The 16294-nt window shown below is 41.6% G+C and overlaps 1 protein-coding gene across 4 annotated transcripts in view; it reads right to left on the bottom strand.

Annotated features, from left to right (window-relative positions):
• Positions 1 to 16294, bottom strand: part of Ptprm (protein tyrosine phosphatase receptor type M) — a 799636-nt gene that overhangs the window by 370465 nt on the left and 412877 nt on the right. For all 4 annotated transcript variants that reach the window (XM_076917595.1, XM_076917597.1, XM_076917596.1 and 1 more), the window contains exon 5: positions 14541 to 14656. In XM_076917595.1, the coding sequence (XP_076773710.1) occupies positions 14541 to 14656 (116 nt within the window). The remainder of the gene's footprint in view (positions 1 to 14540; positions 14657 to 16294) is intronic.

Below are 16294 nucleotides of genomic sequence, written 5' to 3'. Positions count from 1 at the left end.
TCCTATAGCTCCCCCAAGAAGGGGCTGAGCCACATGCTCCGGGCTTCCTCCCAGGCAGCTCTTGCTTAGAGAGGGAGTGCTGCACTAGCAGAGTTCCTGACACTCAGAAGGAAACATTAGGAGTGGGGAAGAAGGGTTCCACATATATTATTTTTGGCATTAACTATAAAAGCAGCTTTATTTATAACTTAATGAGTAAAACATAAGAATACAGACCTTCATGTATCTAGAATGGTGTGTTTTGCTAAACATAAAACTTTGATCTAATGAATAGCACCAAAATGTGTGTGTGTGTGTGTGTGAGAGAGAGAGAGAGAGAGAGAGAGAGAGAGAGAGAGAGAGAGAGAGAGAGAGAATTAGTATTAATAATACATATAAGAGAAAATCTCTCTCTCTGAATTCCATGCACTTAATCTCTGGTAACACTGCATAATCAAATCAAATAGAGAAGATCTTATACTTGCAGCTTTTAAAATTAGAATGTTTCATCTTTCAAGTTGAAAATAAAATCCAACCTCTTACTGATGAATGAAAGAAAGAGTCAGCCCTCGTGAAAGACAGATTGAGCATCTGTAAGCATTTGTTTTATTTATAACAGTGTGACAACCAAAGCCCAGGACATTGGCTATTGCTTTATTTACCTAAGTATATACTCAGAAGAATAAATACATTTTGTACAAATTTATGTTTCCTTTTTAAACAACAATCCTGTAACACGTTTCATAACAGATGCACACTGATCCCTGACCAGAGTTCAGAGCTGTACCATGGGCTCCAAGGGACGGACCCTGCCTCTGCATTTATATTTCTGCTGAAAAAGGGGCAGTTGGGAGCTATTCTTCCTTTATGCTGTAGTGTGACTCTGTAAAATGAAGAGCTTTACACTGTCAGCTCCACACAAGGCCAGTGTCTACATGAACTCCCAGGAAGGAGTCTTTAAACAAAGAATCCCATGTACTTAACCACACAGAAAACCCCAGCTTCTTCATGCAGAATAGAATGGGGGCAGGAGCGCCTGCATGGCTGAGCATCAGACAACTAGCCTCCCTTTTGCTATCTGAAATGTGCAGCACATCACTGAACACTCTTAGTCCTTTTGACTCAAGGTTATTTCAGAGGTTCTGAGTGCCTCTCAGCTAACAGTCTCAGTTAACTCATCAGGAGTGTGGTGGGCAGAATGGAGCTTCTGACAGCATCTATATTCCTGCCTTTAGGATATAAGAGTGTGTTCCTTTCAATACTAAAAGAAAGTTTGCAGACATGATGAAAATAAGAGTTTAGGGACAGAAGATGTGCTGGATTTTTGGGGGTATCCTATGGCCATGGGGAGTTCTCCTAAGAGGAAAATGGAAAGTTGGAAGTGGAGGAAGAAGCCATGAAGAGCAGAGCACAGATCATCCCAAGAATTTGCAGAAGAAATCAACCTTGATGTCATTGTCCACTGAGGCCTTCTGATCTCTGCAAGTGTAGGTGATGGATCCCATGAGCTTCTGCTCATTTGTTACAGTTACAATAAAAAATTAAGATAAGTAACCACTGAGGTAATGAAGTGCTGCATGGCTTGCATGACATATAGATGTGATCTTAATTTCCCAGAGCTGCAGCGCAAACATTTAAGGTTATGTTTAATCTCTTGCAAAGGGAAGAGTTCAGACCAAAGCTAGCACTGAGGCCAAAAACAAATGCTCAAAGTTGGTCATGTTGTACTCATTCTCAAAAACTTATTAGACAACAACAACAATCAGACAGACATTATAGGCTTGGCATGAGGGAAGACAGACATAGGGTACTGGATTAGAACCAAAAAAGAGCCCAGTCATGAAACCTCATGGGTATCACACACTGATGAGTGTAGTGATTATCAGACTATCTGGATGGGAAAGAATGGCGTTTACAATGGTAGTAGTGGAGAAACTGGATAGGCATTGGCCAAAAATTAAAACAATTAAAAAATTTTACATTCTTGGCCCTTTGGCATGTAGAAACTAACCTCAAGAGATAATACGATATCAAGGGAAAACTGGGAAAACTTTAATGATCTGTGATTTAATCCTTTTTTTCTTTTTTTGAACTGTGAAGACAAAATCATAGGCAACCAAAAGAAAAGTGATCAGGACAACATCAAAATCACAAATTTCAGTGCATAAAGAATCATTGTTTGAATGATAACACGGCTCAGCGAGCTAAGATGTTGCTGTGCAAACATCAGCACTGGAGCTCAGATTCCCAGAACATACAGATGCCAGGTACATGAGGCAGTCCACCTGTAATAAAGTGCCTGGGATGCAGGGAATCTCTGCAACAAGCTGGATAGCCAGAATAAAAGAATAGGGAGCTCTAATTGCAGAGAGACCCTGCCTTCATAGACAATGTGAAGAGCAATCCAGAAAAGGGCTTTTACACACACACACACACACACACACACACACACACAGACTCACACTCACACACAGACTCATATACACATAGACACAGACTCACACACACATACACATAGGCACAGACTCACACACAGACACACACACATACACCACATACACATGTCCATATGAATACTCAAATACGATGCACATAGACATATGCAAACAAAAGTAACTGCTGAGAAAGAACAGTAACAGCCCATAGTTTGTGAAATATTTGTAAATCATATAGCCGAGAAGGGACTTAGATTGATAACACTTCAAGAACTCCCACAATCCATTAACAACTACAAAACCTTCCATTCCAAACTGGCCATAAGACATAGGTGTTTCTGTAAATAAGAAATGCAAATGGCCAAGTGGCACATGAAATGATGTCCAGCATCACCAATCTTTAGGGAAATATAAGTCAAAACTACAATGGGATATCAGTCCACACTAAGTAAGACAGTTTATTGTTACACTATATGTTACATTAATAAATATGTTACATTAAATGAACCACATTAGTCATAAAAGGCAAACACCAAATGCTTCCACTTGAGATTTTTAAAAAGGCAACTTAAAAACTGAATAGTTGTATCAATTAGAAACAAATATCATTGTTACTTTAGTATACTTTAGATTTGTTTTCATTGTCAAGTTTTAAGCTAAGTAAAATCTGAAATGATGCTCCAACCTACACATATAGGTTTATATCTTTCTTTAAACATTCTGTGAGGTCTGAAGACATTTTCGTATCTTATATATTATTGGGTAGCTGATGAATAAAACATACATATAATAAGAACTTTGATTATGAGACTCCAAATATTCAACAGAATGCGTCTATTTAATTTTGTGGTACCATGTGGCTTTTATAGGATGAAATTATTTTTCTTACTAGGTAGGATTTTAATAAAAAAATTAATCTCACTTTTATTATTTTAAAAAAATGGCTGTTGAGTGCTCAGCCCTTAAGGGACTATCCATCATTCTTTCAAGTCTGAGGGGAATATCACAGAAAAGGGAGCAGAGAGAATGTAGGAACTGGACAGTGGGGAGGAGAGCCAAGCAAGAAATGAGGCCTTGAAGACGTGACCTGATAATTGTGATCATAGCTTCATAGCAGCTGCAGTGACAGCTCAGAGTCTGAGTGGGACTGGACCTTCAGTCATGATCTGAGGAGGGGCTCAGTGGTCCCTCTGGAGCTCCCACATAACCCTGCCTATTGGGGCAACAGGAAGCTTTGGTTTAAGTAATAGCATAGCCATTGAGTTACCTATGCTCCAGTGGAAAGTTCCCTATGCCCGAGGCCATAGCTCTGGTTAAATCCAGAAAGTCACATACACACACAAAGCCAGCAAAACCCACGAGAATGTCAGAAGCCTTGTGGGAAGGGGGCTTTAGTGGAACGAGAGGGTAAAAGGGACACAGGGGGGCAAGCATGAAAAGAATGTAGGAACTACATGTTATGAAACCGTCAGTGAATACATTAATACTGACATTAAAAAATTCCCTATTAGATGCCAAGGTATACAATATGCTGACCTCTGTGCAAGATAAAGATGAGCCTTGAAATGTTCGCCTTTAGGAAATATAAGTGCAGGGTTTTCCAAAAGGGAGTACCAAAAGCTATGTTAGAAAAAGAGTCTGTAGCTGCCGCTAAGATGTATATGGGGGATGGGGGAGGGATACATGAACACACTTAATATCTGTCAGATTAATCACTCAGATGCTGTATATCATTATGCTTGTAGTATTACCAATAACTTTGTACATGAATCCCATCTTGGAACCAGATGCTAAGGTTCCTGACTCAGGCAAGAGTTGAGGTTGAGTCAGAGGAGGAGCAAAAGGAAAAGCAAAACTAAAACCCAAACCAGGGCCTGTCCAGGAGAAAAAGGGGGGTGGTTGTGACTAACTGTGCTCTACCTTGAGCTTTGATAGTCAAGGGTTTGAAAGGGGTGGGGAAAGCAACAGGAGAGGGAAGGATAAGGCACTGACAGGAGGACTGGGCAGACTGAAAGGAGAACAGACAGAAGGAGAAATATCAGAAAAGGGTGAACTGGCCTCTGGGGTGGGGATTTTTTCTTCCCCTTCCCTGAAATCCTGGTATTACACATTAGTGTGAGCCTCCTTGCTCTTTGATGCTGAAGAGTCAGAAAAGCCCAACAGATACCTTAGATTCAAGATGAGCCCATTGACAGATGAAGGTTTGAGGAGCATCCACATCCACATTCAGGTTAATGGAAGAAAGGATGAGGGAGAGAAGAAAAGGAAGGAGAGGTCTTGGCCACCACTCTATACTATGGATGAGCTGTGGAAAATGGTCCCCTAGCACATCCCACTGAACATGCTAGTTCCTTAGCCTGGAAGCAACAGAAATAGTAGAAACAGGAAGACATCTGACCTAGCTACACTCTCCTGAAGGGAAAGCAAAACGACAACAGTAACTGTTTTTTAGGGAGAGACTGAAAGATTAAATTATTTCATATCCAGAAGCCCCTTTGTCTCCAAAGACACTTCCCTTGGCTGGAATTAAGTGGTAATTGTGAGGAGTGGTGGCCTGCTCTGATTCCTGTAACATGTGGAGTCACTTGGCTTCTAAGCCCCTCTCTCCCTGGAAACCTTTTTTTGTGACAGCAATGACTACGCAGAGTAATGTGTTAAAACCTTGGGCACTACCAAGAAGTCAGGGGACTATGTGTAGGGCCGCCTTTTTATATTTGCACAGCTGAACAATGAGAATGCATCTTGGGGTGAGCTAGGAAGTGGCTCAAGTGACTTCTCCCCATTTTTCCCAGGGCATAAGAGAAAGGTGGCCCCATTAAATGCCGGTGTCCCACCTCTTAACAAAAAGACAGCACAGTGCGGAGTGATCAGGAACAGGGATCCAGCGTGATCTTTGTGATATAGTCCATCATGGAAGACAGCCAAGAGAGAACGCACAACATGAGAATCACATGGCTGGGGCAGTCAAAGGACTGTAGCTCCAACTTTTATGTTGTTTCATGAAAGGCCTGTAATGACAGGGCCCAAGAAGAAACAGCTTCGCTGAGTTAAATGTGGCCCTTTGTGAGTTCTGGAGCATTTTAAAGTGTACTTATTCCAATGTGAACAAGCCAGGAAAAAGTACTGATAGTAATTTAAATTATCCTTACAACCTTCTTTGGGCTCTGGGCTCACTTAAGAACTTCTAAATGAGCACAATTTACCACGAGAAGGAGTAGCATCAAGGTTTTCGGAAATATGTACGCCACAATCAGAGAGATGATTGAAGGAAATTGAGGTCTGGGGAGTGAGAGGCAGTTGGAGTAAATTAATCAATCTCGGGCGTTTTGGAACTGTTCTGAGTGGTTGAGCTTAGTAGATGACAGGCAGGGGCCTCACACAGTCACACGGGTGGGGACGGGCTACTGTACAGTCCGCGGACAGCAGAAAGAGTTGTGCTTACCCACTTTCAAGCAGGCCCCACTATAAGATGCTGAGGACATTCTCACCATGGAGGCCACTAAGGACCATCCACAATGCAGGCACAATTTCTTCCCATTTAGCTTACACGATCTAAATGGGACCTCCACTGGATAGCTCAGCAGATCTAGTTTCATCAGACCATGGCCTTTTCTGCTTGATAATTAAGACACAGCTCAACTGCAGAGGAGCAATGGAGTCTGTTACCATCTGGGGCTTTCCCCTGGGGAAATCTGAGTGAGGGCCACGCCTGCCTTCCTCTCTCATGGGACAGCCTTAGATTCTTGGAAGCCGGGATAAACAAGTAAGCCCCATGATAAGCACGAGAAAAACAAAAACAGCATTGTGAGTATTAGAGTTCTTAGGGTCAGTGGAAGATGCCAAAGCCTCTCTTTTACCCTCTGAACGGATCTCTCCTGACTGGTTGTCCAAACTCAAAGCCCAGTGTTTCCAACCCCAGCCTTAAGGCTGCTGTGCAGCAAGCTAAGCTCGCCCCCAACCCTAACTTCTGTTAGGGTTCATCCCAAATATGCACCATCGTCTTTGACCAAGTTACATGAAATCAGTAAATGACTGGGTAATTAGCTCATTTCAGGATCTCCCTAGATACCTCACATATTCTTGGGGGACATAAAGTAAACCTTTCTCCTTAAGTTGGAGTAACCCAAGGCCACACCAGGTTGAAACACAGGATGCAGGCCAGAAGGCTTTCTGCAGTCTCCGTCTGAACGCTTAGATTTGTCAAATGGATGCAGCTGTAGACGCGTAACCGACTAAAACAATAATGGATGTGATTTTCACCACTCAGAGAGTTATACAGTAAATGGTTCCTATAGCAACCGAAGACAGTCCACTCTCTCTGCTCCTGGTATTTTCTGTGTGGTAAGTGATGTTAAATTTATGCTTTAATATATATGGTGTAAAATACTCAAGTTAAGCTTGCCAAAGGAACCATAATTTTACCTCTTTACAAATCATTTTGTAGCTTTTATACCTAATAACGAAACGGTTCTGATATACAGCTCTGATTTTCTCCCTCATTATCTATAACTGAAGCTAAAAGCCACCAGAAAATGTAGACCATATACGAGCAGCCCGACCTCACCCGCCAGAACAATGCACATGGGTTCTCATACACCATAAACACAAGGTAAAAACCATAATTTAACTGGCAACTTAAATGCCTTCACAGAGGCCACAGATCCTTGACAATGCCTAGTGTGCCACTGTGCTTTGCAAAGAGCATTGTGGTTTAGGAGACACTTTGTACACACGGGTGTCTGAGTATTAATCTTAGCTCCGGTTACCAACAATGTGTTAATGTGCCCTGAGAAAAGTGAGCAAAGTTCTCCAGGTCTCAGCTGTGTCTTCTATAAGTGGGTATAAAGTTCTGCAAGGATCAATGAAAAAAATCATCAAAAAAATAAAACCAAAAAAAAAAAAAAAAAAAAAAAAACCCAAAATTAAAGCTCAAATATCACCTAGGAGAGCATCTACCCTCCAGTAGTGCTCTGTAAATGACATTACACACACACACACACACACACACACACACACACACACACACACACACACATTTTCTAGCATCTACAGAAATCAGTGATATAAGCACTATTCCTGCAATCTGCTTCATTTGTTCACGCTGGACTCTGCTGTAGATCAAGGCTGCTCATGTGACAATCGTTTTAGTCACAAGATCTCGAGGTTCCCGCCAACCCCCAGCTAAAGGTCTCTGAGATTACCTGAGCTCAGAAAACAAGTACAAAAGATTTATTAAACTTGGATGTAACACCTCCCTGCCCCAGGTTGGCTTGATTTTAAGCAGCTAAGTAGAACCATACAATGAACTATCGAAAAATTACATCAATTTCTAGACCGACAACTAAAAAAATATTAAATTCCAGGTGAGGTTATATCTTTCCTTTAAGGAAAAGACTCTCAGCCTAGGAGCTTCCATGGAACAAGAATTCTATGAAAGGTAGAAGAGGAGGTTCATTCGACCACACTCTGGCACAATGTTACCATTGGTGAGCTTGTGCACAGTGGCCTCATTAGAGGGGTATTGCTACCATCTTTGTCAGGTCCCACGATAATCATTTTTTAAAAATGCAACTCTGAGAAAGTAAAAGTGTTAAAATGGAAAGACAGCAGGGCTGGAAATAAAGACTCAGTAAAGACAATACACTGCACGCTGCAGATGCTTCTAACATTTTGATCACGACCTGATGTCTGCTGTCTATTCTAGACCAGCAGACAAGATTCCACAAGGTTTTATATGTACATCTTCATACAAAAGACCCTCCATGTAGACAGAAGCCAGGGGGGCCTAAGCAAGCATCTCAGACACCAAATGTTTGTGTCCCCATAAACTGGTCTTCAGAGTTCACTTGGAAAATCCATTGCACCTACAAAGAAGTAGAAAGCCCTACACCAGCAACAGGCTGACAGGTACTGTAGTATTGTAGGTGCTGGATTATATGGGTGGTTTTTGAATTATGTTTAGTGTTTATATGTGTGTATGTGCTTGCATGTGCTTCTGCATAGGTACCATGGAATCTATGCCCAGGTCTGAGGTCAATTTATGTAGGAGTTGGTTCTGTTTCCTGTATGTGGGGCAAGGGGGACCAGACTCATGCCATGAGGCTTGGTGATAAGTACTTTAATTCACTGAGCAGTCTTGCTGACCCTCGTAACAACATCTTATTTCTTTTTATACTTCTCAGTACTGATGCATACCATAAAATCATTTAAAAAACATTTTTGCTTTCTTACAATAAACATTAAGGGCTCATACAGCCATACATAGCTTTAAGAGTCAATAACTACATAACACAATCAACAACTTAAAAAAGATCTCAAAAGATAAACCAGAAACATCAAAAGAACTAAACTATATTAAAGAATTTTTTTAATTTTAGGTTTTTTCCTCTTGTCATGTGTGTGTGTGTGTGTGTGTGTGTGTAAAAAGAGAGTATGTACGTGTGCATGTGCTCACGAGTGCACATATGAACACACATACATTCTCTGAGATGTTCTCAAAATCAGGCTTGAGAAGCAATCAAAAGGTAACAGTAGGAAATAAGGACATGTTTGAGTACTTGGGTGTTTTACATAAACATTTAATTTTAGTGTCCTGTATTTTAAAACACCATATTTAAATGCTTAGTCTGCTATACCTGACAACATCTATCAAGCACTGCTAAGAACTTCAGATTCCAACAATTCTGTGCTATTCAGAATGCTGGCTTCAAGACTTTGCAGATATGAAGATGCTTACTCTGTTGAGTTTATTTTACAGTTCTGCATTTTAGAAGAATTCTACCCACACTGATACTAACCTCATCCTCAAAAGGAGATGCATCTGTCAGTGATAAGAAAATCTCTACTAGGAGCTGGAGAGTTAGTTCAACAGTTAACAGCCCTCTGACATGCAGCTTCCTTATCTGTGAAACAGATGTAATCACAGAGGGGACCCAAGAAACTCTGTGCCCAGTGCAGGGGACATTCTAAAGACTGTCATATAGCAATGAAGGTGTTTGCCCATAACTACACTTGCACGTACCCACATACCTTTGTGTATTAACCACGTGCCCCCAAGTAAACATGTATCTCAGATTTCTAAATCTTGTTTTACCCCTTGGGGAGATTTACACGACAGAGAAACCCAGAACATATTTTCTTCCCATTCCATTTTGTGCCTGAATCACAGGATGTTAAGACCCTAGAGAGTTGACACGCAGAACAACACTTTTATAAAGGCTATAGCTTCAGAAGCATTGCATGTGGAGTAGCCCGCAACAGAAATGTTTGGAATTTAGTGTTGAGATTGGCTCAGGTTTGTGATGTCTTCATACACATCATGCATTTTCAATAGTGAGATCTAGGGCTAGGTAAATGGCTGAGAGGATAAAGGACTCATCATACAAGCTTGAGAACTGGAGTTCAGATCCCCAGAAACTCTGTAAAAGGCAGGCAGTCATGGCAGCTGCCTATACTCTCAGCACTCAGAAGGCAAAGATTGGGGATCCACTGGGCAAACTAGACTAGATGAAATTGGTGAATTTCTGGTTCAAGGAAAACAACCAATTCAATAAATACAGTGGATAGCGATCAAAGAAGACATATCAAATCAGTTTTGGGATTTTCACGCATACAGACACATACACACACACATAGGCATGCATGCACAGACATGTATACACACAATATATGCACAGATGAACGCATACTAACACAGAGTCATACACATGCACACATACACACACATGCACATACACATAGGTGCACACATATATGCAAGTGCACAGACACCTGCATATGCAGATGCATACATATATGCAAATGTGCATATGTGCACATAAAATAAAAAATGACATCCAGGTCTACAGAGTAAAATTAGTTACATTTCAGATATACTTTATGCACATAGGCTGTAAGTGATTTTTACAATATTTTAATGATTTTAAGTTTGGGTCTTCTTCCTATGCTGCTCATAAAATAAATATGTGCCCACAAAATGTCTACTCAACCAGAAGACATCAATAATTTAACAGCAGAATTACTTGATCATCACAAGAGTCACAAACCAAATACTGTCCTAAGAGCAAGACAAAGTACTGATAACTTAAAATTCCAGAGTCATGTAAATTCTATGGCTAGTATGTCCCATCTTGGCCTAGGCACATGAGCACATGGAGAGTTTCAAGCATAGCAAAGGCAGATGATTGGAAAGAAGGAGGAGGAGGAGGAGGAGGAGGAGGAGGAGGAGGAGGAGGAGGAGGAGGAGAAGGAGGAGAAGGAGGAGAAGGAGGAGAAGGAGGAGAAGGAGGAGAAGGAGGAGAAGGAAGGGAATGAGGAGAAGGAGGAGAAGGAGGAGAAGGAGGAGAAGGAGGAAGAGGAGGAGGAAGAGGAGGAGGAAGAGGAAGAGGAGGAGGGGGAAGAGGAGGAAGAGGAGGAGGGGGAAGAGGAGGAAGAGGAGAAGGAGAAGGAGGAGAAAGAGGAGAAGGAAGAGAAAGAGGAGAAGGAGGAGAAAAAGGAGAAGAAGGAGGAAGAGGAGGAGGAGAACCAGTAGCAGTAGCAGAAGACATCTTGAAAAAAGAAAAGGGAAAAATATCTTGGAGTCAAACAAGAAAGGAGTTATCAATATCAGAATGCTAATCTAACAGAATCTGGAAAATAAAGACCTTGTGGACAAAGCCTAATGTGAAAGGCATGCCAAGGTGTCTAAATATACATCATATCCACAAGCTCTGCACCCAAACACTGAAAAAGAAAACCACAATCAAAAATAATTTGAAAGCCAGATTCTGGTGGCTCATGTCTCTAGTTCTAGCACTTGGGGGGCTGAGGAAGAAAAATGTCCTGGGCAACATAGTAAGTTCCAGACCAGCCTGGCTCTACTGTGCAACTATGTTAGGGAACAAAACTGTTTACTGATGACATACAGGCTTTGTCCTTGTCATTAGCCCCTGACAAACTCAGCACAGCTACCAATACACCGTCCTGACACTGTGCTAGCTAGTGTAAGCTATCTTGACATTATTTCAGTGCGTGAGAGACTGTACAGGTCACAAACAAATGTTACACCATTTTATACAAGACACTTTGGTATCTGAGGACTATGATAGTTATAGACTCCTTACCCCAAACTCCAGGAACACCCAGGGACTATTGTTAAGATACCAGTTACATAGTATGTTCACTTTTTCATTTCCAATTTTCTATACCATTCAATTTTGCTTCAGATTAGTTACTTTCAAACCTTGCTCCACAATGGAAGGACAGTATCTGATGAAGTACTGAAGGATAGGCCCTTCTTCAGACCCATTATATTAGAATCTGAGGGTAAGCCTGAAATTCCTTAATCTACAGGTAACCCTGTAGTAGAGGCAGGATGAAAAAGTCTACAACAAGATAGCTCTCTGTCTCCTAAAAGAAAATCAGTTGTTTCCTCATAACACACTAAACACTGTTTAAAATGAACATTTCTACTGCTAGTAATGGATTAAAGATTGGGATCCCAATGCAATTGAGTTGAAGTAGAGGATTCCAGGTCTAGGATATCTGTAAGATCTAAATTCCAATGTTGTCCTTGATGTGGCAGGGAGTCCCTGAGAGTATCCCCTACAAGCCTGGACCTGGGATCTTGCACTTCTCACCATCTCCTTGCAAGCAGTGTGCACACATGAAACAGGAGCAGTGAAGTAGCTGTCCATGAATAATTAAGAACTGTACAGATAACAACGAAAAGAATAGTGTCATTTTTTAAGAGGTGCTAAATGCTTTGTAGAAAATGCCAATAAAAGATGTCTATCTCCTTCATCAAGCACAACAGACAACCGATCTGGATCTCATTAACACAAACATCCACCCACTCAGGCAATAATCCGATACCCCTAGCACAATGATTTAAAATAACTGAGATATGGGATAAAGAGAAAAAAGCTAAATGCTTATATCAATTTTCAATTGCAACAAAAAGCTTTCAAAGTAGTGATTGCTAAACTTTTAGAAACAAATAAAAAAAAGCAAGGGTGGATTTATAATATGTAATTTTAAACTTCTAAACACATCCCTTCTTCCTAGCAGGAAGGTCTCTATAACAAAAACTAGGATACAGGGAAAAAAAGGGGTGGGGTGGGGTGGGGTGGTTGACATCAGGCAGAAAGGCAAGGTGTGCTCCATACTGAGGCCATGAGAAGCTTCCTCCTCAGACATATTACCACCTGACAGCCCATTGTGGGCTCAAAATGTTTGGCTACTAGCCACTTCCCCCAGAAAAGAGGCCAATACAAATAACCAGCTAAGCTGTGTGGATTAAAAGGGATAAAGAATTTCAAATTCATATAAATGTGACACTTCACCGTTGTCAGTCTATTGCAGAAGTATACGGTACGGTAAGAGTCAGAGGTGACTCTTACCATAAGGATAGGTAAGAGATAGGTGCAGAAAGAGAAACAAAGACAAAAGGGAAGCTTATTGCTGTGAGCCAGTGGACACAGAAGGGTTAAAACACAGAGTGCTTCAGCTTGGTAACAAACTCGCAATTATAAATAAAATAATAAAGTAGAAACATTAAAGACCTGAGGGAGCACAGGTCTAGCATGCATAAGGACGTGAATGTGATCCCAGCACCACAAAAACAAACAACCGAAACTGCAAATAACAAAAAGAAGGAAAGAAGATGGGAAAGTACTCTAAGAAATTTGAGGAATGAATGAGCTACAGATTAAAGCTAAAAGAAAGAAGAAGCGCTGCAATTGGAGCTCAACAAGGAGAAGAGTTGTGATTGGAGCTCAGCAAGGAGAAGAGCTGTGATTGGAGCTCAGCTCAGCAAGGAGAAGAGCCGTGATTGGGGCTTAGCAAGGAGACGAACAGCGATTGGAGCTCAGCAAGGAGAAGAGCCATGATTGGAGCTCACTAAAATATACCCCGAAGGAATTGAGTGGCGTCCTGTGGGTGAGGAGAAAGTCACTGAGATCCACTCAGTCTGTCACAACTTCCTAGAGTGGTCACAGGCTCAAGGAACTGTCAGTCAAACAGAATGTATAGGGCATAACTTAAAGGACTGAAGCCTCAAGGACCATGCTTATTTGAGATCACATGGGTAACTTAAAATGCTTGAAATTAAGAGGTGCTATTAATTTTCACATGAATTCCTGATATAAATTATTTAGAAATTCAGCTTACAAACTCGTGATCCTCCTGCCTCTGCCTTCCTCAGCAAATCCTACTGGCATGCGCCACTACAACTGCCAACCAGACTCCCTGAAAGCTCCCAGGGACTAAACCACCAACCAAAGAGTACACATGCAGGCACCCATGGCTCCAGCTGGATATGTAGAAGAGGACTGCCTTATCTGGCCTTAATGGGAGGGGCGCCCCTTGGTCCTGTGGAGGCTCAACGAATAACCCGGCATAGGGGAATGCTAGGGCACTGAGGCCAGGGTGGGTGGGTGGGTGAGCACCCTCATAGAAGCAGGGGGAGGGGGGATGGGATAGGGGGTTTGCAGAGGGGAAGCCAGGAAAGGGGATAACATTTGAAATGTAAATTTAAAAATCCAATACTAAAAAAAAAAATTCAGCTTACAGAAAGATCTACAAAGCAAGCTCTCTGCTCTTCATATGTGTGTGTGTAAAGACAGAGAGAGAAACAGAGAGACACAGAGACAGAGAGACAGAGGGAGACGGGGAAATGGAAGAGACAGAGGGAGATGGGGATAGACAGAGAAAAACAGAGACAGAGGGAGACTGTGGGGGTGGGGAGAGAGACAGAGACAGTGGGGGTGAAGAGACAGAGAGAGGAACAGCAGAGAGAGAGAGAGAGAGAGAGAGAGAGAGAGAGAGAGAGAGAGAGAGAGAGACACACAGAGGAGGATTTCTTGGTTGTTTTTCTTCAGGGGAGAAAGGCATTATACTTTAGAACTTACGATTCTTTGCTAAATCTAATTTGACAAAACCTGTCAAAAGAGATCATGGAGAAAGAACAATAAGAAAAACAAGAATTCCAGAAAGATCAGAAAACTGCTGAACTTGTGCAGTAAGCTTGGAAACCTGGAGAACTAACTGATGTGGGAAGAAGGTTCTAGAACAGAGATGGCTCTGGTGTCTCCAGTCCTTCCTCCAGGACGATGTGTCTGGATAGTGAGAGGTGGTGCACACACATACCTGCAGCCAGAGCCGGTCTCCAGCCACCGTCCTGCCTATGGCGCTGCACTGGAAGGTAGCAAATTGGCCGGCATTCACCTCCACATTCTGAATCCGCAGGAAGTGAGGAGTTCTTGCTACATGAGGAAAAAGAAGTCAAGAAATTATAAGGGGACTTGCAACCAGAGTACCCACTCATAACTAGTCGATACATTTCCCACTTGGGACCTTCCCATTGTTCATCTGGTGAGGAAAAGGGTTTTTTTTTTTTTTCTTTGCAATGTTATTTGAAAGGGTATCACAAAAGGTTTTTTGGTGTGTGTGCTTGTTGCACATGACAGAGAGAGAGAGAGAGAGAGAAAGAATAAAAGCTAGGCAATCTGGGATAGAAGCAAAAGAGAAGATATTTCATTGTTCCTGCTGGGCAAATTACAGTAGCTCAGCAGTCTCCTTGTAATAACAGATCTGTATTAATAAAGATTATGCTGACGCCTAATTGATGTTTTGAACAAAAACATATTAGATATTTATACTCGCAATGTGAAAAGAACAGTAAGAAGTTAAATGATGTTGTCAAGGAAACTCTGAAACCCAAATACGGAACTGTGCATAATATATATTTTAATACAACTAATTGGTATGCAGCATTCCCTCTGTAATATTTCCCGGCTACCAAAAATACTATCTCGATAGACACACTGTGGGTGATGCTGGGTCTGCCCGAGCCGGGAAAGCTTTGCTGATTCTCATTTCTAATTCAAGAAATCCAAATGATTCCAAATGCTAAGTTCTGCTGTCTCCTGGGGCATTTGTCAATATGGGACAGCTGTATCCATAAAGAACATCTCTGTCTCTGCTCAGTCAGAAGAGTACACCCTAATTTCCGCATCACGCTTAAAACAGGTGTCAGAAACTAGACTTTAGTCAGGACTTGGATGTCATGCAACTTTTATCAGGAAAAGATCCTCCTATTGCTATGACAAATTTAAAGACTTAGAAAGAGGACAGAGCGAGAAGGAAGTGGTATTTTATTGGTGGGGCAGGTAAGGCCAGATAATAAGCAAAATGGATTTGTTATGCTTTCAAGTATCCCCTTCCTGCCAGTGGGTCTTCAAGCTGTGCATAGACTGTTTTGAAGAATGGTGTCCTAGTCTGAGGATCCAGTGACTGTAAATTGACACTCGTATGAGTCCAAGCAGAACCTAATTAGAACTGGAAGTGCGTTGCCAACAAAGAACAATGAATTTTAATACCAGCAGTGCAGGAAAAGCTCATTATTATTTGGAGGCCAGCAATAATTCACTGCATTCACGATGCTTAGTATGCGAAATATTCTAAATGGTTCCTCACAGAGCAGCGTAATGATGGACCACTCTTGCTTAGTGTTAATTTATTAACTCACAATTCTAAGAAAGGTTTCACTGACTCAATCGAATTGCTTCTTACTGAAGAATAACATAATTCTTTGGTCTTTGAAGAAATCTGAAAAGCTTACGTAAGTCAAATGTCTTTTCTACCTTGTTCTGGAGGTACTGGAAAACACCTTGTTTTTATCAAAAGGGTAGCCCTGGAGTTTTTTGTGTCAGAGGCTTTTCTAGGAAACACTCTTATGAGTTCTATTTTTCACATAGGGAGACTTGACTAGTAACAATTTCTATTCCCAAAGCTCTGGGCAGACCACTAAGCTTCCCTAGTCCATCTTCTCTGCCTTTCCTAACAGTCTTCATCCCACACAGTCCCTGTGAAAATCCAGTGGCATTGTCCTTCCACAAAGC

Source organism: Arvicanthis niloticus, chromosome 21 (genome assembly GCF_011762505.2).
Source record: "Arvicanthis niloticus isolate mArvNil1 chromosome 21, mArvNil1.pat.X, whole genome shotgun sequence".
NCBI lineage: Eukaryota > Metazoa > Chordata > Mammalia > Rodentia > Muridae > Arvicanthis > Arvicanthis niloticus.
The sequence above is the reverse complement of the archived record's forward strand: the minus strand, read 5'-3'. Positions and strand labels throughout refer to the sequence as shown.